The 27,849-nt window shown below is 36.5% G+C and overlaps 3 protein-coding genes across 3 annotated transcripts in view; 2 read left to right on the top strand and 1 right to left on the bottom strand.

Annotated features, from left to right (window-relative positions):
- Nucleotides 1-13,640, bottom strand: part of pear1 (platelet endothelial aggregation receptor 1) — a 38,490-nt gene extending 24,850 nt beyond the window's left edge. Inside the window, exon 1 of the mRNA XM_052578198.1 lies at nucleotides 13,417-13,640. The gene's annotated coding sequence lies outside the window, so the exon portion shown is untranslated. The remainder of the gene's footprint in view (nucleotides 1-13,416) is intronic.
- Nucleotides 13,641-15,485: 1,845 nt separating this feature from the next.
- pdia7 (protein disulfide isomerase family A, member 7) lies at nucleotides 15,486-20,652 on the top strand. Its single transcript, XM_052579468.1, has 13 exons — nucleotides 15,486-16,033; nucleotides 16,400-16,478; nucleotides 16,605-16,722; nucleotides 17,080-17,187; nucleotides 17,366-17,495; nucleotides 17,748-17,861; nucleotides 17,993-18,118; nucleotides 18,193-18,375; nucleotides 18,482-18,590; nucleotides 18,709-18,837; nucleotides 19,448-19,527; nucleotides 19,640-19,697; nucleotides 19,775-20,652. Exons 1-13 carry the CDS (start codon nucleotides 15,891-15,893, stop codon nucleotides 19,862-19,864), a joined length of 1,467 nt encoding a protein of 488 aa, XP_052435428.1. The 5' UTR covers nucleotides 15,486-15,890; the 3' UTR covers nucleotides 19,865-20,652.
- Nucleotides 20,653-21,375: 723 nt separating this feature from the next.
- On the top strand, nucleotides 21,376-27,695 carry cct3 (chaperonin containing TCP1, subunit 3 (gamma)). Its single transcript, XM_052578441.1, has 14 exons — nucleotides 21,376-21,537; nucleotides 22,112-22,173; nucleotides 22,264-22,314; nucleotides 22,430-22,492; nucleotides 22,586-22,682; nucleotides 22,968-23,085; nucleotides 23,882-24,068; nucleotides 24,377-24,526; nucleotides 24,609-24,741; nucleotides 24,840-24,921; nucleotides 26,220-26,400; nucleotides 26,681-26,926; nucleotides 27,031-27,162; nucleotides 27,276-27,695. Exons 1-14 carry the CDS (start codon nucleotides 21,510-21,512, stop codon nucleotides 27,372-27,374), a joined length of 1,629 nt encoding a protein of 542 aa, XP_052434401.1. The 5' UTR covers nucleotides 21,376-21,509; the 3' UTR covers nucleotides 27,375-27,695.
- The last annotated feature ends 154 nt before the right edge of the window (nucleotides 27,696-27,849 follow it).

Below are 27,849 nucleotides of genomic sequence, written 5' to 3'. Positions count from 1 at the left end.
CATGTAATCATTTTTATTATTGATTTATTCCTTTAGTACAATGACAATTAAAAGGTAATATTTTACAAACCCGATTCCAAAAAAGTTGGGACACTGTACAAATTGTGAGTAAAAAGTAATGGAAAAATTTACAAATCTCATAAACTTATATTTTATTCACAATAGAATATAGATAACATATCAAATGTTGAAATTGAGACATTTTGAAATGTCATACCAAATATTGGCTCATTTTGGATTTCATGAGAGCTACACATTCCAAAAAAGTGGGGACAGGTTGCAATAAGAGGCCAGAAAAGTTAATTGTACATATAAGGAACAGCTGGAGGACCAATTTGCAACTTATTAGGTCAATAGGCAACATGACTGGGTATAAAAATAGCCTCTCAGAGTGGCAGTGTTACTCAGAAGTCAAGATGGGCAGAGCATCACCAATTCCTCCAATGCTGCAGCGAAAAATAGTGGAGCAATATCAGAAAAGAGTTTCTCAGAGAAAATTTGCAAAGAGTTTGAAGTTATCATCATCTACAGTGCATAATATCATCCTAAGATTCAGAGAATCTGGAACAATCTCTGTGCGTAAGGGTAAAGGCTGGAAAACCATACTGGATGCCCGTGATCTTCGGGCCCTTAGACGGCACTGCATCATATACAGGAATGCTACTGTAATGGAAATCACAACATGGGCTCAGGAATACTTCCAGAAAACGTTGTCGGTGAACACAATCCACAATGCCAATTGCTGTTGCTGGCTAAAACTCTATACTGTAGGTCAAACAACTAGAAGCCTGTATTAGACAAGAAACGTCTGAAGTCTCCTCAGTCCCCAGACCTTTGCAGACTGTTAAAAAGAAGAGGGGATGCCACACAGTGGTAAACATGGCCTTGTCCCAACTTTTTTGAGATGTGTTGTTGCCATGAAATTTAAAATCAACTTAATTTTCCCTTAAAATGATACATTTTCTCAGTTTAAACATTTAATATGTCATCTACGATATGTTGTATTCTGAATAAAATATTGGAATTTTAAACTTCCACGTCATTGCATTCCGTTTTTATTAAAAAATTTTGAATCGGGTTTGTAATTATGGAATAACATTTTGTCTTTATATGATACTTACTATTACATGCAGTATAAAAAAAATGTCTCTTCACATAAAAACATATACGTAGCTGCCGTTTATATTCTGGGTTCATCTGCTTGCCTGTACAAAGTACGTATCATCAGGAAGGTGTATATTTAATTTCGCCTTTTAATATCAGCGTTTTACTACATTTAATGCAAACCATGTAAACCACTTAATGCAAACCATGTAAAAATAACTGGAGATCAGTGAAGCAAAGCCTTGTTTTGTTCTCCAGGCGGGTGTTTCTATAAGGGTGTTATGTCACATGAAAACAATCAAGTGAAGTAAAGTGGGAGAGAGAGTGGGGGGATCAGGAAAGGTCTGTGAGGCCACGAGGCTATCTGCGCCAACAAATCACACTTTTTTTGGTGGGGGTTTGTTGGATAGTACTGATGAAAGACTAGAATCAACCCTGGTCCTTGGCATAAAGTTTTAAAATCTCTGTTCTGAAACCATATAATAGCTCATTCCAGTTATTTACAGCATTGATTCATTGTTAATTGTACAATCTTATGATGCTTTAATGGTGCATTTGTGTTCTTTTGGAAAGCTCTAGTCCAATATTATTTGCAGAGAAAAGCACACATTTCCTCCTTTTGTGCTTCACAGAAGAAATCCAAACAGGTTTACAAAGACGTAGAGAAACATTACTGAAAAATCAACATCTGTTCAATGAATAGTTCAAAGTTTCAGATATAGCTGTAGGAGACTGACAAAGTCTGGCCTCATTGGGTTTGGCTTTGGAACAGAAGCTTATGTCATGCTCGGTCTGTAGCTCCTCTAAAAAGAGAAAAACAGGATACGTGGGGGCCCTTCCTCTTTTATCGCTCTCTCTTAACACCCGCCATCTTTCTGGGGTCAGACAGCACTCTTCCACATGGATCTGACCGCTCAACACATCAAAGAGCTTGATTCCAGATATCCATTAGCAACCACACCCCTGCGTCCGCTTCGTGTATCTCAACGGCAAACTTGACCTTGTGTGTTTGTGTTGGTGAGCGGTAACCGATTCTAGTCCCAAGGTGGTTTCATGCCCAAGCTGGCTTATGTCATACCCGCTATATCCGCATGACCTCACGCCTGGAGGAAACTACAGTCACACAGACACTACGATAAGGCCGCTGTCATCACAACAGTTGTGTTGTGGTCATGCTGATGTACGCTTTTAAGAGACAGAAAAAAACAACAGTCTCCTATAAACAGAAAAACTTTCTCATCAAGGGTGTGTTTTGTGAATCAAGGCGTTTTAAAGCGGTATAGTCAGTGCGACCAAAAATGGGCAGATGAGTCTTTATTTTTGGCTTTGTCTGTTGTGATATTTCAGCAGGAGTGTTTTAAGCGGTGTTCAGTTTTCTGCCATTTAAAGGCATGGAGCCGAGAGCTCCTGAGGCCTTGTGGGGGACCTCACAGTTTGACAGCTGGTTCCTGCTAGACATTGTCGACCATATAACCACAGACTACATGACTGTGGCTTCACTGGGCCTGAGACACGTGGTGGCCAAACAAACAAAACACATTTCTATGCAAAAACAGTGTTTTATATATATGTATATTCAGCCATATTTTTTTCAAGTATAGGAGCACACAACCGCACGAAATGAAATTATATTCACATTAAAGCACACATACTCACGTTCACGAACTTTGGCGAGTGTCGCCACGCTAAACCAAACCCTCAGAGGCAGAGAAGTTAAAGAGATGGGCACTTCTGAGGTTTGAGCTCTTTAAAAAGACATGACCAAGCACCACCATAATTACAAGGGCCATAATTTATATGGCCCAGAACATGTAGAGGCAAAAACCAAAGCAGAAAAAAATCTAATTTGCATTTAATTCAGTCTTTTTATTTAAATTACATTTTAATGTAAATTTTATCATTTGAATCGGTTATCTGTGAAACTGTTATTATTGCCTGTATATTTGTACGTATAAGTGTAAAGTGAATCTAACATCCACCTTCATGACTCAAAACTATGACTTCTGAAGTATTTATTCCTGATATGAATGTTTTTCCAAACAGGAATTTGACTAATTCCGATGAATAATTCCAATGAAATGTTGATTAATACCGCAGCATGACTCTTCACGTCCTTATCTAACCGGAAATGTTTCCCAGCTTACCTCTTCCTCCTACTCACTTCTTCCTCTACTCCTCCTCTTCCTCTGTACTTCCAGTGTGGTCTGAGATGCCCACCCACTGATATCAAGTATATGAGTGACTCATGTAACCTGTTCATACTGCAGAATCATTGTTCGAGATCCACTTTACTTTGACATTATTTTCAACAGATGGTCTTAACAAGGATTTTGGAGTTCTAAAACAAATCAGTTTTTTTTTTTATTTTTTATGTATTCATTATCTTTGATTTGATTTTTTTTTTTCCAGACTAGCTTTCTAATAATCCTGACATTCACTAAGAATATTTTTGGGTCTGTGATAAATTGTTTATTTTTATCTACACTTTCAAAATTGGTCACGTGCAATTGTTATCTTAAAGTCGGCATGAAATCAAATTTGACAAATCTTCTTTTTATATGTAATATTGTAGTATTTATTATAAATGATTTATCTGTGCACTTCATTTTTTTTTTTTAATTCATGTACCCTTATAATCTTTAATCAAATACATTACCCTACCATCCCTCCTCTTTCGGTCACGTGCCATGGTGAAAGGGTGCGGCCAGAGCCGATGAGGGTGCGGTTATAGGTGTCTGTCTCGTTTCTGCACCGCCTCTCAGAGAAACTTGTCAGTGTCAGTCATCTCAGCCAGCAATATGCAATATTGTTTGCAACGCCCAACCTCCAACGATTCAATCAATTCCCCGATGGACGAAACCAAGCCCCGCCCTACATTTTTTTTCTAATTTCAGAAGCCATTTAACTCGGATATACGTCACAGCAAGGAAAAAAATGACAATCTCAACTTCCGTTTCATGCCCACTTTAAAACTCCTATTATTTACATTTATTTCATACTAAGTATATTTTAAATCTATTAACATATTCACCGACATATCGCTCAAGACTTACTGATATAAACATTTTAATTCAACTTTATTTGGAGTACTACTTGCGCACAATACACATTTCTCAATATTAAGCCTAAAATGTGTTTTAATGTCACTATTGATAAGGATTGTGTGATCTTTAAATGCAATGTATTTAAAGTGTACCTAAAGTATACTTGCAATAGTTCCACTTTAGCATAATCAAATATTTGTACTTCAGTACATATTTAGTTGGACCTCAGCACTACTTCTGCACAATTAAAGTGCATTTAGTACAAAATGTGTTTAATTTAGCAAAATTTAAGTATACCAATTTAGTATACTAAAACAATTTATATATGTAAATGAATTTGTATTATGGTTAGCATTTAATAAATGTATTATACTGTAGCATACTTATTTTGCTATTTCTACCTGAGTTAAGTCATAACAATTAGGTTTGCTGGTATAAATTCATTTATCTATTTTGGTTTAGTGAGTTTTGACTTAAACCAGTTAATTCAGATTAAAATAGACCATTTTTAGGTGACCTTCTGTATTCAATGTATTGTAAGTCGCTTTGGATAAAAGTATCTGCTAAATGGATAAATGCAAATATTATTATTTCACATATAAATCCCTCACCTCAAATCCATGCTAAATTTACTGTGCAATTTACAAAAGGTTTATATAATTCTTCAACAACTGTCCTTAATCAAAAGTTGTAAGTTTAAGTGTTAAGAAATGTGAGCAATTTTAGATCTAAAGGGCATGAGAAACTAATTATGACAGTCTGAGATTTTAAGTTCTGTAAACAGCTTTTGTTTAAGAAAGAGGCTTTGAGAGGAATTACAAGGATGCTTTTCAGTTTTTGTTTCTTCCCAAAGGGACAGATGAGGTTACCCTCTTAATTTCAGTGACACAGTCAAACATGACATCATGACCGTTCCTTCAACATGATTTATCTTCCTTGTTTTTCAATACTCACAGCATAAACAAGTGGACACTATCCTTCCACTGCATGCATACAAGGAAAACGGGATGCTCTAAAAATCTAGGCTCTTATAATCTTCTGCTTATTGCACTTAGGACTGTGACCCAATTTAGGTAACTGCTCTCTGAAGCTTCTCTCACAATGATTGTTGTGGAACATTTTAGCTCCAGCTGTGCCGGCACATCAATCACAACTTCATGAATGATTGGCCATTAGATTATGGGACAAAGATGAGCTGCGTTTCCTCTGTCAGATCAACAAAGTGTACAGAATGTCATCCACAGATAGGATATGCTGAACAAATGTGTATGTGTGTTAAGAAACAGCCAAATCAATCGTCACAAGCCCACATGAGTGAACTCCATGTGCACGTATGCATGCCTATATACACAGCTCTCTTAAAACGGGGGGTCTCTAGTGTAACGCCCCCCTCTCCTGCTGGCTAAATTGATTGCAGATTTCCATGAGCGCAGAGCTGGCTTGTGTATGTGCGTGTGAGGCCTTCAGGAGTCTGGGCGTACAGTCAGAACACATGCGAGAGAAAGAAAGGAGGAGAAAAAGAGTGCCGCGGTCCCAATAGGACCCAAAGGAACATCACTCCATGCAGGCTGGAGACCCAGAATCACAGCTGCGGAGTCAGCTGAGCAACCTCTCGGTGAGGGACATTTTCCTGAAAGAACTTCTGTCAGCACCATCAACGTAACAACTGCGGAATCATGCAGTGCAATAATAGAAATGTGTGCTCAAGTCCAGAATTTTGGAAGTGACATCAAACATCAAAAGTTAAATTTACAATAGACAACATGCGTTTAAGTGATTATTTGTTCAGATGGGGTTCCCAAAAACCTCTGACCAATCAATTTCCATCCCTTTTCCAATCATTCATGGAAATTTGTGAACAAATACAGAGTTCTGTCATGAAACTTTGATAGTGCAGTCTGATAGGGCTAACTCAATCTGATGTAATGACATCATTATCACATGACCCCGCTGATTAGTTCTCTCCTGTATCGGTAGCCAGTGAGCTTGCTACTCAACATATAAATCTATGACTAGAGCTTGCCGTCAGCAGTGCAGTGCAGCTTCAGAAACCTTCCACAGCTCCACTTGTATATATCTGCTACGAGGTGATTCATGTATGCTATGGGGTTATTTCATGTATGTTATATTTGGAGCAATATTTCTTATAGCAGCATGTTGTGGATGTACTGGCAGTAGCAAGTCTCGGTACTTCCTCTGCCACAGCAGCGTAGCAGATTTATTCCACCAAGACCAAATACATTTACATTGCCATGAACATTACCATGCCAATCCCTACGAGAGTTGCCATGACAGAAATAATTTTAAAGGGATTTTATATATTTAAAAAATATATATGTTAAGATTTAAAGATTCCATTCCCATTTGAAAAAAACAAACAAACAAAACAAATACAGCATATGCTGGTTAGGTATGTTTAGGTTATATTTTCAAGTGAATGTGAAATGTGAAGTACATTATTTAGCACTTTACAATAATTAACAAACACGTTAACACACGTTAATACATTAAGGCGAGACACTGCAGGTGAATAGTTATCACCTTACTTACTAAGTTGATTGATTACATTGATAATTGCAAAAACATTTTGTACTACAAAATGTTATGTTTAAATATGTACTAATTTGCATACATTTCTAGTACAAAAATCTGATCACTGGATGAAGTCAATTTCAAAATTCTTTTTATTTTTTCTGACATATTACAGTCAAATGTTTTTACAGAGGGAATCTCTTTATGTCACTCCATAATTCAGAAAATACTTTGAACAGCGGGATTTTGGGGGGAATTAAATGTTGTATTTAATCAAGAAAATTATATATGAACACATCCCTCTGTAAAAACCTTCGTAATATAGACAGGAATAAATATGTAAACTTTGGTGTGTGTACGTGATACTGAAGTGGAGATTTATGGCTCAGTGTTGGAGAAAAACCTCATTTTGAGAAAACGGCCTTTAAAAATATGTATTCTAATTGAATCTATTGACACAAATAGATAAAGTGCTATAAAATAAATACTTATCAGTGTTTTTTGGATGTTTTCTTTCCATTAGTCTAAAAAAACACTTTATGAAAAGCCAAAAAGCCAGAAATCAAAAAAATTGACAGGTGCATGAAAAAACTGTTTTTGCCTAATTGAACCATATTGTAAAGTTTAATATGTCAGTTTAATATGTTCACAAAAACACTGTTAAAATAAACAGAAAAGCATGCAAGTGTGGATGATTTGGCGTGGCAGCCAATACAGACTTTCCTTACCTAAATCCTGCGTTTGGAAAAGCCTCAGTTGCAGAATCACATTTGTTTCTGAAATTATCTTTTTCAAATAATGTATAGTTGTGAGCTTTGTCTGTGTTGTACGTGGCCACTTGTGAACCATAAAAAAAAACAAGTTTTATTTAAATTCATGAATATATTATCATATACAGAATGCAACGACTGCCCCCTTCAAATTTATTAAAAACTGTCACCCATTCATCACGATTTCACAAAGTTCCAAAACAAAACAAAAAAACAAACAAGCAAAACAAAAAACTATGAACGTGACCACACAATGCAACTCTTTTTAATGTCTTTGTTAGAAAGAAGTTACGAACATGACAGAACTCAGCACTGGAGAAAAAACGGTAACTGGAGCAGTGAGTGGATTCCAACCTAAACTCCTCTGACTGGACATTGCGTTTTAGAAATCAACAAACATGTCTGTGATTGATTGCATTGCTCACCTCTGCTAAAATCATTTGACGCCTTCCAAAGCAGAAGGGCAGATACACTGGATTGTTTGCCAAATCTATTTCGTTATGCTATTATTACGAAGAAAACAGATCCTAGACGAGGGGTTATTGGCAGCTTTTCCATCTAAAACAGTGGTCTCAAATCCTGGACGGCCACTGCTCTGCAGAGTTTAGCTCCAAATCACACCTGCTTGGACGTTTCTAGAAATCCAGAAGACCTTGATTAGCTGGATCAGGTGTGTTAAGGGTTGGAGCAAAACTGTGCATATATATATATTAGTTTCTAGTTCTTTAACATTTTCCTGACTCCAATTTGAAGACTTGTTTAACATCTGATAAAGAGATAGATGTGCTTATGGTAAAGTTTTGCATAATGAAAATTGGTACCTTAAGTCATGTAAAAATGATCACTAAAGATAGCACTTTGAAACTTTGCTTGTATGATGCATTTATATTTAGAAATTCTGGATTTTCCAGATCTAAAAATTGCTAAAAACCAATTCCATACTTTTCCATACTGCATAGGAACCCTGTTCCGATATGAGCCTAGATAGATTAATAAATATAATTAAAAAAATAGCAGTGATATGGGTCAGTCTAACAATATAATCAGTTTAGTCTTTTAGACGAAACAAGGACTCTACGCAGAGTAAACTCTTTTGCTTCACTTCAAGTTTATTTAATTATGTACAATATATTTCATTCATTTAATTACATTTAGCTATGTTGACAGCTGCTCAGACGGTCTTCATCATCTCCACGCGGGAGGCATCATATATCACCAGTATCACTGAAGTCCTCTCACTGTGTTTCGAGCAGCACTTATTTTGTGTAGTGAAAAGGATATTTGGGATTGCATGTATTGTACTAGCACAATTTAAAATCTGTTGTGATATTAGTACTAAGAGTTTCGAAAATTTACCAATTGCTTGTGAAAACTGTGCCTGAAGTAATAAAAAAAACTGTAAGGAATTTTTCATATGTGTGCTTTTTTCCCTCGTCTGTGGTGTTTTATTGTACGGTCTGGGCAGTACGGGATGTCCTGGGTATAGTAAAGCTGTCCCACACAGGAATTTACCTTAGGAGGCCCATTTATTTATGAGACAGAATAACAAACATTTGGATCAGAATGAGGTGGCCGCTATGCCGGTGCAGACAGATGGAGGAACTTCAGCAGGTTGCACTGCTGATAAAGCTAATGCATATGAATTCATGTCCATATTTTGACATTTTTATTTATTAATATATTTTCCCCCAATTTTATTTATAACATTTTCAGAGATTTGGATCAGGCATGGATCTATCCAAGCGAATGTGACATACAACACCGAGCCTCCCCTAAGTGCAAAAAGGAGTGCAGCACTCAGAAAAGGCATTAGGACTGAATCCAGGTGCATGATGAAACCAAAGCCTTCATAGTTCTCCAGCAAAATTTCTTTGCAAAGCAACACTAAAATATTTTTCTGTTTGCCAGCTTCAAGATCTGCTGTTTCTCTTATAGCTTTTGATAAAATGTGTGCATGGAAATAATGCTGAGATGAGGGAATTCATGCATTTGGTACCACACAATATCACTGCATCACCCATTTGCCATCATTTATCTCCCCAGAGGAAGTCCATTCACTGCCAGTACATTCCTCCTAAAGCTTTCTGATTTACTAAACTGGCCATCGCCGCAGAGCCCTTCTGGAGCGCGAGGAAGAAGCCTTCTTCTTATTAAAACCGTCTTTTTACAGCTGAAAAAAATAACCAGATGTTTCTGAATCTGAGCATTTGAAAATAAAGAGGTTTTCACCAGAGAAAAAGAAACGCATCGCTCTCTGTCTGCCCTGAAGGTGACTCTATGGAAATGCTTCTAGTTTCTCCTCCTCCTCCTCTCACTCCTGTCACAACGAAGACAATATTTTAACCCAAATCCAGAGGGTTCTTAAATGTTAAACAGTCCCTTGCCATACTGACGAAAACTCTGAATGGGATTTAAACTTTAAAGGTCAGTCATTTTTAAAGTTTTCTACAGTTTATTTTGAAAGGCACTTATGCTCACCAAAGCTGCATTTAGTTGATCAAAAATACGGTAAGGACAGAAATATTGTGAAATATTATTTCAACTTGCAATAATTTTTTTCTATTTAGTATATTGTAAAATGTAGTTCATTCCTATGATGACTAAAGCTGAATTTTCAGCAGCCATCACTTGTCTTTAGCGTCACATGATCCTCAGAAATCATTCTAACATGCTGCATTTCTTATCATTTCTTATCAGTGTTGTGCTACTTAATATTTATTTGGGGACTGTGATACATATTCTTTAATGTTTCTTTTATGAATAGAAAGTTCAAAAGAACAGTATTTATTTGAAATCTTTTGTCTTTACTATCACTTGATAAATTCAATGTATTATTTAAAACATTTTCTGACTCCAAACTTTACGTCATACTTTTTACTATGTGATTAATTTATTCTGCAAGCATAATATTTTTTCTGTATTTTTTGATGAATAGGTTAAAAAACACCATTTATCTGAACTAGAAATCTTTATAAATAGCTTACTGTCACTTTTTAACAGTTTATTGCGTCCTCACTTAAAGTATTTATTTCTTATAAAATCATACTGACCTCAAACTTTTGAAAAGTAGTGCGGGTTATTAAGATATTTATATATCTTAACTAACTGGCAGATTTTAAATGCCTTTAAAGACTATGAACCCGATATTTGTCGTTTTGGTCATATATCTTCAACAACAAAGCAGAAAAAACAGGAAGAGAGTGAGAAGCAGAGAGAAAAATAGGGCAGATATTTGTCAGATGCTGGTCTCAGGATGTCCTGGGCACAAGAGAAGACACAGAGAGAGTAACAGAGGAAACACAGGGGCAATTTCCTGTCCTGCCAACTAAATCTGAATCCAAATGAAATATTTTTTTTCCCATGCAAATCTTTCTTCCATTTGCTTTGGATGTGCTTGTGCTTGAGGATCCATTACTTAATTGTCTGTGAGATAAATAAAAATATATGAGTCCTCGCGTCTGTACTGTATCCTCCTCTCATTCTGAAGAACACCAGGGAATTTACCAGAAACAAACAAAAGGAAACATCTTGAGAGAAAAGACAGGTCTGTCATCCAGTGACCATTTCCCTTTGGTAGACACCACTGCAAACTCACAATACACATGTATAAAAGTCACATTTCTGTGTGTCTCCACCATACACATAAAAGACCATTTGTCCTGAACCCATATTTTACCACAATACATTTTCTGATTGGATCTCATGGGACAAAAGCACAGTGCCAGTATGCCTTTTCCATAATGCTTAAGCAAAGGGAAAAGCTGAGGAGGGTTATTATTTTCCCTCTGTCGTCTACCTGATTTAAAATACAACCCTGAGACAGCAGGAGGACAGCGGTAGAATCAATGAGTTCAAATGTCAATTCCAAACATGAAAGACTGGATTTTTACACAGCAAAGCCTTTGTTTTGACTGAAGGGAATGACAGATATAACTGTTGTAAATCAAAGCCCTTTTCTGCATGACGAAAATCACAAAACGAGCTTTACTGCCAGCTGTCATGATCATTTTTCAAGAGTTCTCCACTTAAATCCTTGTATGAGATTTACAAACACAACAATGTTTCTATATTTCACCCTAGATGGGTTGTTTGTTTTCTCTTCCGTGCAAGACAACATCAGAGTCACTTTCCCCTCTCCTAATGACTTCCAGCTCTGCGGCTGTGCTTCAATTCTCTCCAAGACCGACCGACTTTCAGATCAGAGATCTTCTCAATGACTCTACAACTCTGAAAATAAACAGGGATGTGCAAACAAAAAATGAATGAAGATAAAATGCAGAAAAGTCCAGCAGTGGACGAATAAAGAAATGGGAACAGCTTTAGGCAGAAAGCCCTCTTTAGGCCTCTGCCTGCAAAAAGCATGAGTTAGAGAGGCTTATGTAAGCATGTGGTGGAAATATTATCCACCGTCTTCATCTGTTAACACAACACCCCCATCTCATCACTACTGACCCCTCTATGTTCTTTTCTCTGTGCTATTTTATTTCGCCCTGAACTCATATAAAGTCCATTTTTGACATGTAGAAGGTAAGAACTTAAACACATATATAAAGATTTAGAAAACTTACGTATAAAGATTTACAAAACTTAAAATCAGATATCAAATTCTCTCTCTCCCCCTCTCTCTTTTTATGTTTACATATTAGATTGCTTTACAGAAAACAATTGCAGTTTAATAGCTGCTAATTTACAATTAATTTCATGACATAAATTATCTCAGAACACAAACAGCTGTGAACTACTGAACCGAGACCCCCTGGCCAAATCCAAAGAATTTCAGTTAAAGAGTCTGTGCCAACCCAGTGCTCATGACCCAACAAAGAAATCGTATCCACAGCATATGTTTTTTATGAGGACCTGAGTATGCTGCTGTCAAGGTGAAAGTTTCTCCTGTGGAAATCAATTAGAGTCTCTGCTCTCCAGATGTGGAACCACTGGCAGGTACAAGTGATTTTTTTCTGAGCTCCTATTCATAAGTCTGACCTGTTTTAGTGGATATTGTGGTCTGGAATAAAAAAGAAGGAAAAACAGGTAGTGGACTCGTTTTAATGGTTTGGAATCATCTAGAAACAAGGTCAAGAGCAGTATCTTCTGGATCTAATGTGGTTTTGGCCAGTTGTGGTTTTGCAGGGCTGGGGTTTGTTTGTATCTGCAAGTCCTTGACACTCTAGAATGTTGTAGGAAAGAAATACTCAAATGGCATGCAATGCTAAAAATCTGTTAGATCAACAAAAAGTGAACAAAAAACATTGGCAGAGCCTCTGATATGACTCACAAAAAGATAAAATGTGTGTTTCATTCCACCATTCTCCTTCAAATAACACAGCCATGACTCATATATTTATATTATGACATACAAAAAACATTAAACATAGGATACTATGCTGTTAGTTATGCAAATTATAAAAAATGTGATTTTGATGGGAAAAACATAAGATGGGATAAAGCAGCACCTGCTTCAGATGCTTCACATCTGTGTCTGATTTGCTCAGTGTCAAAAGTCAATGCACATCTATGTTTCAGCAGCCAAACTGCACCTTCATTTGAAAGGAAATCCAATATTTTTCAGATATTTACTAAGATTTTATTTTATATATTTTTTTACAGTTATTGTGTGAGCTAATGCAATACATAATTATTATTATTTGAAGTGTACATTTACATTAAACACTATTCATTATACAAACTGGTTTGAACGATATTGTTTCTTTGAAAAAAATATTAAATTTGACAGTGAACCCTAAGAAAAAACAAATCACACAATCTCATCAAAAACCAGACTGCAAGAAGTAGGTCAGAACAGAAGATGGAAACTTCAACAGAAAGAAACTTCAGGACAAAGATGTGAAGAAAAGTAGGCTAAACGAAAACTGAACGCAATCAAGAAATCAATAATGTCATTTGCGGTGTGAAAAGTCTTAAACGTTGTACTTCAGTTGTATTGTGAGTAGCGTAAACTTTCTTACCTCACTGGAAAAGTGGCATTGAACTTTACTGAGCGACGTTCTGGAGTGCTCCGTCCCGAGGACAATCAATATGTACGTCCTTTTGTAAACTTCTTTGTAAGCTGTGTCCTGCTTTCAAAGTGATCGCTAACCCGGTGTGTGCTAAATCACTCTCTGCAGGCTATCTGCGCGCGACAGTGACAGAACCTCAAGACAATCGAGGAGCGTGTGTGCGAGGAGTTGGGCACGCGCTTACGCCTACTCGATTCTCTCCCTCCCACTGTTTAGTTTTTCTAAGTATAGTTTAGTGTATAAATATAGTACAGTTTGGCATAAAACTGTCATTACAAAACATAATACAATACAATCTTAACAAATGGATGGCTTAAATAGACGTATGTTTATTGACATTTCCATACACTACATATTCATAAGTGTATACTGGATACATAAGTGTTAACCCTCAAGTTCTACTGAGATTTACTTACTGTTGTACGCTTGGGATTCCAGACAGAGACCCCAGTGTTGTGCTAAAATAATGGGATTAACTACGAAATGAACCTACTAATATTTTGTCTTTCAAGCTGTTTTATATTTCTTTTACGTTTCATAAAACTCAGTTGACAAAATTTATTCAAATATTATATTTTTTTCCTATAATTGTACCATAAAGCATTAGGAGAAATGTTACTAAAGAGTCAAACATTATAAAACAAAGAAAAATATTTTATTTTTATGTTATTATTACAGTAGTTAATTAATCCCTCATTACATAATGTCATTGCAGTAAGCACATATTAAAGGAATTTTAACACCATTGTTTCAAATTTAGGTTTGGAGATAAAAAAATATGAACTAAAGCTGAAACACAATGATTGTCTGTTTTAGGATGGTCTGGAAAGTTAAATAAAGGATTTGGTTAAAATGGGGGAGTATAATGTAAAATTCAGGATCTGGGACATCAAAGCAACCCTCTTTCTAAATGACTATTCGAACGTCTGTTTAAAAATAGCTGGCCACAAGAAGGCTTCAACAACTATGATTGGTAAGCCATTGCACTGAAGGGTCCGTGAGAATAGTTTCCTGCTGGCTTTAATGATAAGTGATGCTACAGGACACATTTCCTCTCCATGCATTGTATTAACAGATAACACACTATAATTTAGGAAATAATCTAGAATGAAGGAAAACAGGGTTTCCGTTTCAATAAAACACTCAGCAAAAGATAGGCTGAGTCAGTTTTGGCATTAGCTTATCATCTGAAGACAGGAAGTTCACGTACACATTGTACTGTAGGTCTTGAAATCCCCCAGGTGATGTGTTACTTTGTTTAACTTCTTGTTCTGATAAAAATCTTTAAATAAGTGCATAGAAATCTTTGTATGATACATCCCAAATATATTTTATACAACAACAACAACAAGCACTTTTGGGCAAAGTTACTTGCTTACTAGTACTATACTAGTAATGCAATAAAGTATTTCATTGCACCGTTGAAAAGTAACTCATTTTGTTAATTTTTACTTTTTATGGAAAGTACATTATTATACATTATATGTGTTACATTAACTTTGTGTTACTTTTCATTACATTGGGCTTTTAAAAAAAATTAAAATAAAAAGTTATATTTTTTTGGCAAATAAAAAAAAAACCCTTTAACATCAAATGTGAAATGAATAAGCCTCAGGGTGAAGAAAATGTAAATTCAGGTCTGTACAGTAGAGCAGAGAACTTTGAGTAGAGCGTGTAGCTCAAACAAACCTTTTAGAGGTGTTGCCATTCTGGATTGCATGAAAGAAAGAATGAAAGAAATGTTATATTTATCTTAAATCATTTTTGCTTATCAGTATGGTTGAATTAGAAAATCGAAGGTCAGCTTCAAAGACACTGGCTAATAAAATTGGATTAAATACATAAAGCATATTTGTCTTATTGAATTATTGCAAGTTTGCTTCATATTCCAAGTTTGCATTTCAATGATTTATCAATTTGAAGAAATACTAAATCTGTGCAAGTGAGATAAGAAAATGCATGTTGACGTTTAGTCTAGAACTAGGCCTACAGTAACCATCATGATTTTATTTATGTCCAGTCTCAAAATGTCGAAAAAGCAACCTCTTCGTATAAGAAGTTTCTGTACAGTCTATGGTCTGTATATATAATGGTGACACCTAGTGCTAACATAAATCACTGCATACCTTCCACTCCTTTTGACTTATGGTCTTTAAACACTTTATTGATTTCATAAACTAGCCGTGTCTAAAAGATTAAATGATTACAGCGTAATAAACCACATGTGTGTGCGCACCGCGCGACCGGAGCCACGTTATACCATATAGAGGCCTTGTGCCAGTGGACTGAATTTTTCAAACGCGCTCTGCCAAAAGAACGGTGCTTTGTGGACCTTCAGGCGATCCATACATACATCTGCAACTCGCGCAGCGGGGCCAACTTCAACATTCACGCGTCTCTAGTCTCCGCTGGCACGAGTCAAAATGCGTTTACCTCGGTTTATCATCTTTCTGGTGCTGACTGTGTGGTGTGCGGAGGGCAGCGATGTGCTCGAGCTCGGAGACTCTGACTTTGACCGAAACGCAGCCATGCATGAGACTCTGCTGGTGGAGTTCTTCGCACCTTGGTATGTCCCAGATAAGATCATGTATTTGTTATAATTGCATAAAAGTATAATTCCACCTGAAGCCAGGTTGTATTATGGTTGTAATTAACTATTTGTAAAGCGACCAGAGCGAGAGTTGGGTTTTTCATGTTTATATCTGGACTATGTGGAGAATGACAATGGTTTTTAACATCTGAATCATGATGCATAGAGGTGCATGAACCTAAATTATGACGCACAAATCACAATTCTCTCATTTAAACAATAACATTAGGGATTTTCTCCACAAGATCTATATCTGCAGCTGAAACGATCTAGCTGCCATTGCAGTTAAATTATACAATGCCTTTATGTATCATTAATATCTCTGGTGTGATGTTACTACAGGTGTGGTCATTGTCAGCAGCTTGCTCCAGATTATGAGGCTGCTGCCACAAAGCTGAAAGGGACACTGCCTCTGGCAAAGGTGAGGAGTGATGGACACACCAGTTCCTATTACCCAGCAGCACAGATCTTTAGCCTCCCTTATGTTAAGCAGGTGACTTAATCTGCAAGAGTATGAATGTGTCTCTCTTTCCTGATGTTTGATCAGGTTGACTGCACCGTGAACGCAGAGACGTGTGAGCGTTTTGGAGTGAATGGGTATCCCACCCTTAAAATCTTCCGCAATGGAGAGGAAGCTGGATCTTATGATGGCCCCAGAACAGCAGGTTGATATTTCGTCTCCATATATACTGTACTGTTCAAAAAACAAATACCTCATAACAATAATTTATTTCTGTAAGGGCAAAGCTGAATTTTCAGCAGACTTTAGTCCAATATTCAGTTTCACACAATCCTTCAGAAATACTTTTTATTTGCTGATATGGTGCTCAAGAAACTAGTTAAATTTTTCTGCTTGATGGTTACTTTTTTCAGGATTCTTTGAATCCTGTACCATCATGCATCAGTCTTTACTCAAACTTTTGGTCAATTTAAATCATAAAAAAATCAATGTTTAATAAGTTGTTATTTTTTGGTTGTAATAATTTTTTTGTCTCATGTTCCTATAACTTGATCTTAAACAGATGGCATTGTGAGCTATATGAAAAAACAAGCAGGCCCAAGTTCTGTGTCTCTGCTCAGTGAGGCGGATTTGGATTCTTTCGTCGACAGCTATGAGGCCAGTGTGGTGGGTGAGTAGAATTCGTAAAACCTGCCAAAACATCTTATAAATCGCTTCTGCAGCAGAAGCTTGAAACAAATCGTATCTGACTCCTGTATTCATTTTAATCTCTCTTGAAACGAAACGTGGCTTAAGTTCTCTCCTTTCAAGTTTTGTCCTCTTGTGTTTTTGTTCATGGTTTTGCTCAGGCTTTTTCTCTGGGGAGGACAGTACACAGCTTGCAGAGTTTCTCAAGGTTTCCAGTGCCCTGAGGGACAGCTATCGTTTTGCTCATTCCACTGATGTGGGAACAGGCCTGAAATACAGCGTAGATGGAGAGTATGTATGAGACAGAGCATGACCAGTCAGTATTTATTTGCTGTCAGAAGTAGTGCTTACTATAAAAGGCTCTAAATGATATAGGGAGAAATATTTCTCAAATATTATTTTATATGTAATAGCTATCCAAAGATGAACAGGTGTGAAGGTTGTGCACACATCGTATAGGTGATGAAATGTCCATTTTAATGACTGAAAATGTTAATATTGGATATATCAAGATTAACTTTTTCTTCTGTCTTTTTCATTCAGGTGTGTTCTGCTGTTTCGTCCCCCTCGTTTAAACAGCAAGTTTGAGGAAAATGTGGTGAAATTCACAGAATCCATTTCTTATTCCTCTCTCCGTTTATTCATCAGAGACAATGTGTATGTTTCTTTTATGCTTGTATATTTTGTGGGTGATCGGTCAAACAGTTGGAAGTCCATTTAAAAATGCAAATTGATTTATAGTGATTAAGATTCTTGGTCTTGTTGTTTTCATTTCACTCTGCTTTTAGATTTGGTCTCTGTCCACATTTGACCACAGAAAATCGGGACATTCTGAGAGGAAGTGATCTGCTTACAGCATATTTCAATGTAGATTACTTACGAAATCTCAAAGGCACAAACTACTGGAGGAACAGGTGAGCACCCAATCATAGGGATATCAGTATGTTTGTTCTTTTTATATCTGTACATTAGTCATCGTCTCTTTCAGAATAATGAAGGTGGCGACACAGTTCCAAGGTCGAGGTCTGAGTTTTGCTGTGGCAGATCGACAGGAGTTCCAGGATGAGCTTGAGGAGGAGTTTGGTTTGGGTTCGTCTGAGAGAGGAGACGTTCCTCTTGTCACAATCCGGACGAGAGAGGGACACAAGTATTCCATGCAGGAAGAATTCACGTGAGTTTTACAAAACACTAGTCTCTACAAACAGTGCTTTTCTGTTCACATCCAGTAAGAAATGATCCGTAGATTTGAGAAAATCTTTCTGTGTTTGGTTCTTCAGGCGAGATGGCAAGTCCTTGGAGAGGTTCCTGGAGGATTACTTTGCTAAAAGATTGAAGCGATATGTGAAATCTGAGCCTGTTCCAGAGTCCAATGATGACCATGTCAAGGTTAGTGGACCCACAGAGATGTTTTTTTAAATAAAATTTTATTGTTATTTTTAATAACATTTATAATTTTTTAGTTTGTTTTTGTTTTCTGGTATTCATCGCGCATGTGGTTCCATAGGTTGTTGTTGCTGACACATTTGATGAGATTGTGAATGATCCAGAGAAGGATGTGTTGGTTGAATTTTACGCTCCCTGGTGCGGCCATTGCAAGAACCTGGAGCCCATATACAAGGAGCTCGGAGAAAAGGTTTAACACAATGTGTATATATAATATAAAGCATTTTTCATCAGAGGCTGGGATTTTAGAGTCAGTAAGAGATTTTTATTTATTTTTATTTTTTATGTTCATGAAGTAAGTCATACAGCCAAGGCTGCATTTATTTTATCAAAAAATGGTCAAATTAATAATAATGTGAAATATTATTACAATCAAAATAACTTCTTATATTTTAATACATTTATTCCTGTGATGGCAAAGCTGAATTTCCAGCAATCATAATTCCAGTCACAAGTGATTCTTCAGAAATCATTCTAATATGGTGATTTGGTGCTCAATGTTATTGAATTATATATGTATTTATGTATATATGTATTTTTCCAAGACTTTTTGCTGAATGGAAAGTTCAAAAGAACAGCATTATTCATTGGATATATTTTTTATATATATATATATATATATATATATAAAATTCTTTTTTTGCTATTATCTCAATTCAATGCATCTTGCTGAATGAAAACTTAAAAATAGTAATCATAAAAAAATCTCAGTGACCTCAAACAGTAGTATATGGGGAAAATAATGCCACTGTAGGACCACAATGCTCATTATTTGTATTTTATTTTGTGTTTCGTTTTAGCTTTCTGGTGACCCCAACATAGTAATTGCTAAAATGGATGCCACTGCTAATGATGTGCCCCCAAATTATGATGTCCAAGGGTAACAATATGTCTTTATGTCTCTGATCTATTTATAGTTCATTACAACAAATATTCTGTGATATTCAGCTGTTTTTCTTCTCGATTCATCACCTGTTTTACCTTATCTGCAGGTTTCCAACCATTTACTTTGTGCCCTCTGGACAAAAAGACCAGCCACAGCGATATGAGGTGAATATCATCTCTTTCTCTCTCACACACACACATTAAAATTGCTGTAATGTTACTAAAATGTTTTTGTCCCACAGGGTGGTCGTGAGATTACTGACTTCATCACCTTCCTGAAGAAAGAGGCTACAAATCCGCTCATCTTAGATGAAGCAAAGGAAGAACTGTAAACGGGTGGAGAAATGCACAGACCCACTTCAGCCAAATATGTCACTCGCAGCTGTTCATGACATCAACCGGGATCATCGAAGCCCATAAAAAATGCATCACTTGTAAAATGTTAGTCAATACACTACTGGACACATAGGGAATGTAGTTTATAGTTAAAATACTGTTTTTACATCAGTTATTCAACAATCTGCTGCCAAGTTGCCTCCGGTTTCTTTTTTTTTTTCTTTGTCTTTTATAACAAAATGCACTGCATATGTGAAATATGCTAATTTCCTGTCTCTTTATTTAAAGAGAGACTGTGTTTAAAGGTCATTTATCACAAACATGTTACTGTAGCATCCTAAAGAGTTCCACTGACTGAATGCTTTTAAGTTAAGAAGTTTGTACCTCACTCCTTACTGCTGGCTTAGTTTACAAAATGTTGAAATTTGTTACTGCATTGGTACATTAGTTACACAATCTCTTCATAGTCCATTTGTATGTCACTACAGAACTTTGTTTCAAGTTTACAGGATGTGTTAGAGATTCTGTAAGCAGTTGATGACTGCAATAACAGTTTATTGAAAGAATTGGGGTAACTTTACTACCTCCTAATGTCTGTCATGTCAAATCAAACATCTGAAAGGGTCTTGGATAGTGTCCTCCGTCCATACATGTGAGGATGTGAGACGTTAACATCTGCTCCCAGGCTAGAAATCTTTTTTGACACTTCTTGAACTGTTTATGTCATCAAAAAGGGGAGTGTTTTGTGTTTGCAGTCATAATAAAGAAATAGACAGACAGCTGATTGTGTGTGTATTGTAGCATATTTTTGTTGTATATTTGTAGTGCGGTTCCTAATGTTGCATAGTAAGATAAGATTTTTTTCATTTGCTTTTCGATTTTAAACAAAGGTAGTTATTTAAAATAATATATAAAATATATTTAAAATATAATTAAATAATTTTAGAATACAAACAAATATAGTCTTCAAAATTTATTCTTATTATTAATATTATTAAAAGTAGATTTATTTATTAGTTTTTACCTAAGTTTTAGTCCATTAACTTTAATATTACCTTATATGGTAATTTAACCTGGTTAACAATTTCAGAGTTTTTGCTGTTACGTTTTATTTATTTTTTCATTAAAAAAATACGTGTAACTTATACGTAAGGCGCTGGCATATATTTGGATATATATATATATATATATATATATATATATATATATATATATATATATATATATATATATAATTTTGATAATATAAAATAGTATACTGTTTAACAAAATGTAGATTTTTTTTGGATGTAAATCAAAAATAAGTATTTAATTACTCGGACGTCAAATTTAAGTTTTTATCTTGGAAATCTTCATCCTGACATGATTCTTTCGAGAACTTTTCAGTTCTGCTCCAGTCTACACCCATAGACATCATATACGTGTATATACACCTATATATGTCTATGTCTACACCCACCCACAAGCGTTGCCGAGCTTTCTTTGATTGGTGGAGGGAGATCTGTGTATGTCAAGCGTCAAGGCGTCTCGTTTGCTTATTGGTGGACTGTGTCGCTGAATCCCCTGCCACGCCTCGTGCATCCTCTCCTCTTACCGTTGTGCTCGTTGTCCAGTACCGGTGATCTAAACCACGCCGCAAATATGATGGGCCGACCGGTTCTCGTCCTTAGTGAGTGCTTATTTCATTATCCTATCTGAAAATGCACAAGTGTAGCTTTCATATGAGCCGCTGCTGGACTCGGGAACGGCGTGAATGAGAGTTTTATTCATGCATCGGTGCTAGGATGCTAAGCTAACTAGTGTGGCACGGGTGCCTCGCGTGTCTGACAAGCTCATGTCAGTGTTCACATTAGTCATTGTGTTAGCTTCCTAGCTAACATTGTTTATTGATAATTATACTGTTTAAGCCATTGCTTCACAAGTTGCACAGTCAATAATAAAGCGTGCGCTGCTCAGTTCTCTGCAATTTTCTGTCTTTATGGGGCAGTCGGTTCTTTCTAGCGAAGGTTTTAAAGTAATGAATTTGTTAGCATACGGCTAACGGCACAGAGGGGGTGCTGACCAGAGCTGCACCGTTTCATATGCTTAGACGCATACCATTTATAATATTTTCTGCATGACAAATATTTAATTTGTGTTTGATTTTAAATCATTGTCTTTTAGAATTTTTATTTTCTGAACGAAGAAAATAATTCGGTTTCAAAACGATTTAACCACACTGGCTCTGTTTCTCCTCATAACAGGTCAGAACATCAAGAGAGAGTCTGGACGAAAGGTCCAGATAGGAAACATCTCTGCGGCTAAGGTGGGTCTTTTTTTTTGTTTGTTTGTTTTTTTTGGAAATACATGTCAGACAAAACAAAATAACTAAGCTGCAGCTTCTTCCTACTTTCAGACAATAGCAGATATCATCAGGACATGTCTGGGACCAAGGGCTATGATGAAGGTGTGTTTCTGGCGTTTAGTCCACGCTTATATTTTTGTCTGCTGTTTATTGTAAGATGAAACATGATATTGCTCTAAAGAGATGTTTGATGAAATGTTTTGTTCTTTGTGCATAGATGCTTCTGGATCCCATGGGTGGAATTGTCATGACCAATGATGGTAATGCCATTCTGAGAGAGGTGATTATGAAGGCCACTCCATACATTTTTAAAACAAAATGTAGGTTTTCAATTTTAATGTAAATAAAATGTCTATTTTTTTGTGGCATTCAGATCCAGGTCCAGCACCCTGCTGCCAAGTCCATGATTGAGATCAGCCGCACACAGGATGAGGAGGTTGGAGATGGGACCACCTCTGTAATTATGCTGGGTGAGGGTCAATTGTGTTCTCCCTGACAGTTCATGGAGTCTGTGAAATTGAATGATGTTGGTGTTTGATTAAATAGAATCTTGAATAGTAATTTTTTCTAGTTTAGTAACATATAAATGATTCATATTATTATTATTATTATTATTATTATTAATTATAATTATTAGGCAAAAAAAATTTAATTAGTTGACAACTAACATATAAATGAATGTTTATTTTTTATTTATTTAATTAGTTCGATAGCAATTGAAGTTCTCAAATCCTAACGTCACATTCTGTGTACAGCGGGTGAGATGCTGTCGGTGGCTGAGCATTTTTTGGAACAGCAGATGCATCCTACCGTGGTGATCAGTGCATACAGACAAGCTCTGGATGACATGTTGAATGTACTCAAAGACGTCAGGTAATCAAACATACAAGCAGTTTAATTGTTCTGTATGAGCTCTAAATAAAGGAAAATTAGAAATAGATGAGTGTTTGTTCAACAGATTTGGAGCATTACATCACTTGTTCTCCAATGGGTGCCGTCAGAATGAAGTACAACTCCCAATTTATCAGTTTACATTTTATGAAGCGAAATCCATCGAGACATTTTGAACTTTGCTAAAATACAAGTCCTCTAGTCTATTCATAATATTGCTTTCTCCAGTGAAAAGGTAATTTAGTCTGAATCAGGAGAGAAATATGCACAGATCAATCACCAATTACAGATGGAAACAATTCTAAACAAATGTCAGTGGATTTGATGTGGGTTTGAACTTTTCACTGGAGGGAAATGTTGTTTACTTTATGGATTGAATTTTTTTTTTTGCATTGGTTTAACGTTAAAATGCCTTAATTATGGATTTGTGTCTACAAACATGCAGCTTTTCACTGCATAAGACTTTAAATTGATGAACTGGAGTCGTGTGGATTATTGTGATGTTTTGAACTTTTGACAGCACCCATTCACTGCAGAGGGTCCATTGGTAAGCAAGTGATGCAATGCTACATTTCTTCAAATCAGACGAAGATACAAACTTATATCTTTGATGGACTTTGAGTACATTTTCAGGAAATTCTTATTTTGGCTAAAGCATGCTGTTAAGCTGCTAAATTCTATCAGTGGATTGGTAAAGTGGATGTTTGGCTAAAGTGGGCTGAAATGTTTCAGTGCTCTGGAGTCTGATCGTTTTGCTACTTCCTCCTCCCACTCACAGCACTCCAGTAGATGTGAATAATCGTCAAATGATGTTGAAGATAATAAACTCTGCCATCAACACCAAGGCACTCAGCCGCTGGTCCACCATGGCCTGCAACATTGCTCTAGATGCTGTCCGTACTGTTGAGCTGGAGGAAAACGGACGCAAAGAGATCGACATTAAGAAGTATGCCAAAGTTGAGAAGGTAGGACACAGCCTAAAGAAATATACCTAAAGTGCATATTCTTACTTAGTTTTACTGTATATATGTACACTTTTGGGCTTCAATGTTATCACAGAAGGTTTTGTCATCAGAAACCTTTAATCCAAATAAAATGACTTTCTCTTTTCTGATGTCTCTGAAGTTGTTAACTATTGGATGCTTAACCAAGAGCTAAATTCAGTGCGTTCGCAATAGCTTAAGTTATCATAGGATTTGCAATTTATATTGATGACAAAAACAAAGATTAAATGTCAGGCAATGTGTAAATATAATAGTTTTTGTGTGAATAGGTGCCTGGAGGCATCATTGAGGACTCATGTGTGCTGAGGGGGGTGATGGTAAATAAGGATGTAACTCATCCCCGTATGCGAAGACTCATCAAGAACCCAAGAATTGTTCTGCTGGACTGCTCTCTGGAGTACAAGAAGGGTGAGAGTCAGGTGAGATGTTGTCTGAATCTTCCTCTGAATGCTTATTTTATAACTTCTAAAACACTGACCTTTGGCCTCGTGCTCCTCTCAGACTGATATTGAGATCACTCGCGAGGAAGACTTCGCCCGCATTCTGCAGATGGAGGAAGAGTACATCCAGCAGATCTGTGAAGATATTATTCGTCTCAAACCTGACCTGATCTTCACTGAAAAGGGCATCTCTGGTACATACAAGCATTCATGCAGTCATGTGTTTGTGAGAAGCAATGCTGGTCTCTTTTTATATAGATCATGTGAGCTTGTTAATTTGTCATCTCTCTAGATCTGGCTCAGCACTATCTGATGAAAGCGGACATCACTGCAATCCGTCGTGTTAGAAAGACGGACAACAACCGTATTGCAAGGTGCAGAAATATGTGCTTTTGACGATACCTTTTCAATTTTGTGTAGCTCATTGGATTAATGGTTATTTTGCTAGACATTCATGCGCACAATGTAAAGCAAATCATAATTTCTTAATTCCATTGGCAAAATAACTGAACATTTTAAATTTAAAAATCTTGAATATATTAAAATGTTAATCATGGCAATATATTAAGTGGATATACATTGTATTTATATATGCCTAGTGGAGTCACTTAGATATTGTTTGTGCAGAACTTTGATTTTAAGAAGGATTTGATTCTTTTTAATTTGGCAAAATGGTTTAAAATTTGTCATGATGTATTGATGAATGGTAAAATAGTATTATTTTAATATTTACAATTGTATTTTTATTTAATGTTTTAAAGGTTTAGGTTTTGTTTCTTTTCATTTTCCATTTTAAAGATCTAAAGTTGTAGTAGTTTTATGTGCTTGCTATGTTCCCCTCTATTTTGGTTTTAAACATTTAGTTTGAATAAGTTTTAAACTATTTTCGTCTTAAACATTTCAACTACCGGTAATAATTTATGAAACATTCAGCTTTTTTTTTTAATTACTTAATTTTAAAGCTGATGGATTAGCATAATGGCTTACCTGTCAGATACCTTTACAGATGTGTGTGTGTTCTCTGCACAAAAAAACTTTGTTAATGGTCATATCCTTATCTGTAAAAAGTCTTTCCATTTTTGCATAAAGGGCTGCCCTGACAGTCTGTGTTAAAGGTACTATATGCACGTTTATGACTCTACTAAGGCATAAAAATACCATAATATGTTCGCAGATATTTAAGAAACATGCTAAATTAACATACTTGTTTATATGAAAAACAATGCTGCAGTCATTTTTTCTCCTTTGAAAATGGAAAGGAGGCAGTTTTTGTTATAATGTCAATAAATATTATTTAATGTTTCAGTTTGTCCAAAAATTCTAATAACATTTTTAGAATAACATTTTTGACAGATTCCTAAAATATTTGTTTTGTCTTATGACAGGTGGTCTTATAAATTAAGCACTGTTTGTTTTCATAGCATTCAGTTGGCACATTTGTTTTGTGGACATTGGGCAGAATGTGGTAGTGTTTTTGTCATTAAAATTTAAATAAAGAAGATGAGGGTTTTAATCCAATCAATCAAAAGAATAATTGGCCAACTAATTGATTAGATATTTATAATGGATAATCGTTAGTTGCAGCTCTATCCTTAACCAATAATTTAAGTGTGTCAAAAAAGTAAGAAGTGTGTGTCAACACTTTAACTCTACTTCTCCTTGTCTCTCTCAGAGCATGTGGTGCACGTATTGCTAGCAGAACAGATGAGCTCCGTGAAGAGGATGTGGGTACAGGAGCCGGTCTATTTGAAGTGAAGAAGATCGGCGATGAGTATTTCACCTTTGTGACAGAGTGTAAAGACCCCAAAGCCTGCACCATTCTCCTCAGAGGAGCCAGCAAGGAGATCTTAGCGGTGAGAAAAGACTGAAAGAGGAAACCAAAGAAATGAGGAGACTGGGGCCACTGTTAAAAATTCATGACTAGACCATGCTCAGTGGAAGATTAATGAGGATGTTTTTTAATCGTTATAGAGAGTCTCACAAAGGTCTCTATTGTGAGAGCAGCCCTCAGGAAGAGGTGCTTAGATAATTCAACAGGCCATTTGTTGAATATTTGATCAGCTCAGCTAGAGTATCAGGGGATTTTGTGCAGGTTAATTGACTTGTCGCTGTTTGACTGATGATCTGTCTCAGGAAGTGGAGCGAAACCTGCAGGATGCCATGCAGGTCTGTCGTAACGTCCTGTTGGACCCGCATCTGTTGCCAGGCGGCGGAGCAGTGGAGATGGAGGTGTCCCATCGGCTGATGGAGCGCTCGCGGGCACTGACTGGTGTAGAGCAGTGGCCATACCGCGCTGTGGCTCAGGCCCTGGAGGTCATCCCACGTACACTCATCCAGAACTGTGGCGCCTCAGCAATACGTGTGCTCACTTCCCTTAGGGTAAGTGGAAACGAAAGCACCACTTTTATTTATTTTTTCAGTATGTTGCTCCTTCTCTTGAGCAACTTGAATTTCAGTTAAAGCGTTTCTCATCTCTTTTCCAGGTCAAGCACATTCAGGAGGGCAACTCTTCATGGGGTATCAATGGAGAGACAGGAACTCTTGCTGATATGGAGCAGCTGGGGATCTGGGAACCACTGGCAGTTAAAGCCCAGACATACAAAACTGCAGTTGAGGTAAAACGACACATACTTTGAGAAAATGTGCTTTAGACTCTTTTAGAAGGTAGAGGTGATTTTAGTTTTTTTTAATATATGACTGTTAATGGATATTCTTGTTTTCCTCTTAGACGGCCATCCTGTTACTGCGCATTGATGACATCGTTTCTGGTCACAAAAAGAAGGGAGAAGACCAGGCGGGTGGTGCACCGATGGAGGACAAGGAGTAAAGGAAGAGGAAATACAGAGGATGAAGGAACAAGAGTTCAGAAAGGACAGTAATGCAGCAAATGAAGAGCAATTGTACACAAGCATTTATTTGTGCAGAACTCCATTCTCCAACACAATGTTCTCATTAGAAAGCCATTTGCACTGTTGGTTTGTATCGTGTCATTAGGCCAGAAGCTCTTCTTCCCTCAATTGTTTTTTTTCCCCTCTGGAAATGAAACAACTCTGGATTGGATTAAGATGTTTGTGCTAGTATTTCTGTGCTTCACTTTGCTGTTATTGTTACATTGTGTTTCCTACCCGTGATAAATGTCAATATCAGACCTTGTTGTTGAGTTTTTCCTGGGCTGAACCCCCTTAAATTAAATGTAAATTAAGGTACTTTTTTCACAACACCATGGCAATTTACTGTGATTATGCAATTAAATTTATTTTATAGAAAGTCACACAGAAAACTTCACATTTTAAATTTGACAG

Source organism: Carassius gibelio, chromosome B16 (genome assembly GCF_023724105.1).
Source record: "Carassius gibelio isolate Cgi1373 ecotype wild population from Czech Republic chromosome B16, carGib1.2-hapl.c, whole genome shotgun sequence".
Taxonomy (NCBI): Eukaryota; Metazoa; Chordata; class Actinopteri; order Cypriniformes; family Cyprinidae; genus Carassius; species Carassius gibelio.
Note: the sequence above shows the minus strand (reverse complement) of the source record. Positions and strands in the feature narration are given on the sequence as shown.

Bases quoted from the DNA above. Each gene is read 5' to 3' on its own strand.
- cct3 (XM_052578441.1), top strand. From the start codon at position 21,510: ATGATGGGCCGACCGGTTCTCGTCCTTA. The intron at 21,538-22,111 runs GTGAGTGCTTAT...TCCTCATAACAG, and splicing joins CCGACCGGTTCTCGTCCTTA to GTCAGAACATCAAGAGAGAG. The intron at 24,527-24,608 runs GTGAGATGTTGT...TGCTCCTCTCAG, and splicing joins ACAAGAAGGGTGAGAGTCAG to ACTGATATTGAGATCACTCG.
- pdia7 (XM_052579468.1), top strand. From the start codon at position 15,891: ATGCGTTTACCTCGGTTTATCATCTTTCTGGTGCTGACTGTGTGGTGT. The intron at 16,479-16,604 runs GTGAGGAGTGAT...ATGTTTGATCAG, and splicing joins GGACACTGCCTCTGGCAAAG to GTTGACTGCACCGTGAACGC. The intron at 19,528-19,639 runs GTAACAATATGT...CCTTATCTGCAG, and splicing joins CCAAATTATGATGTCCAAGG to GTTTCCAACCATTTACTTTG.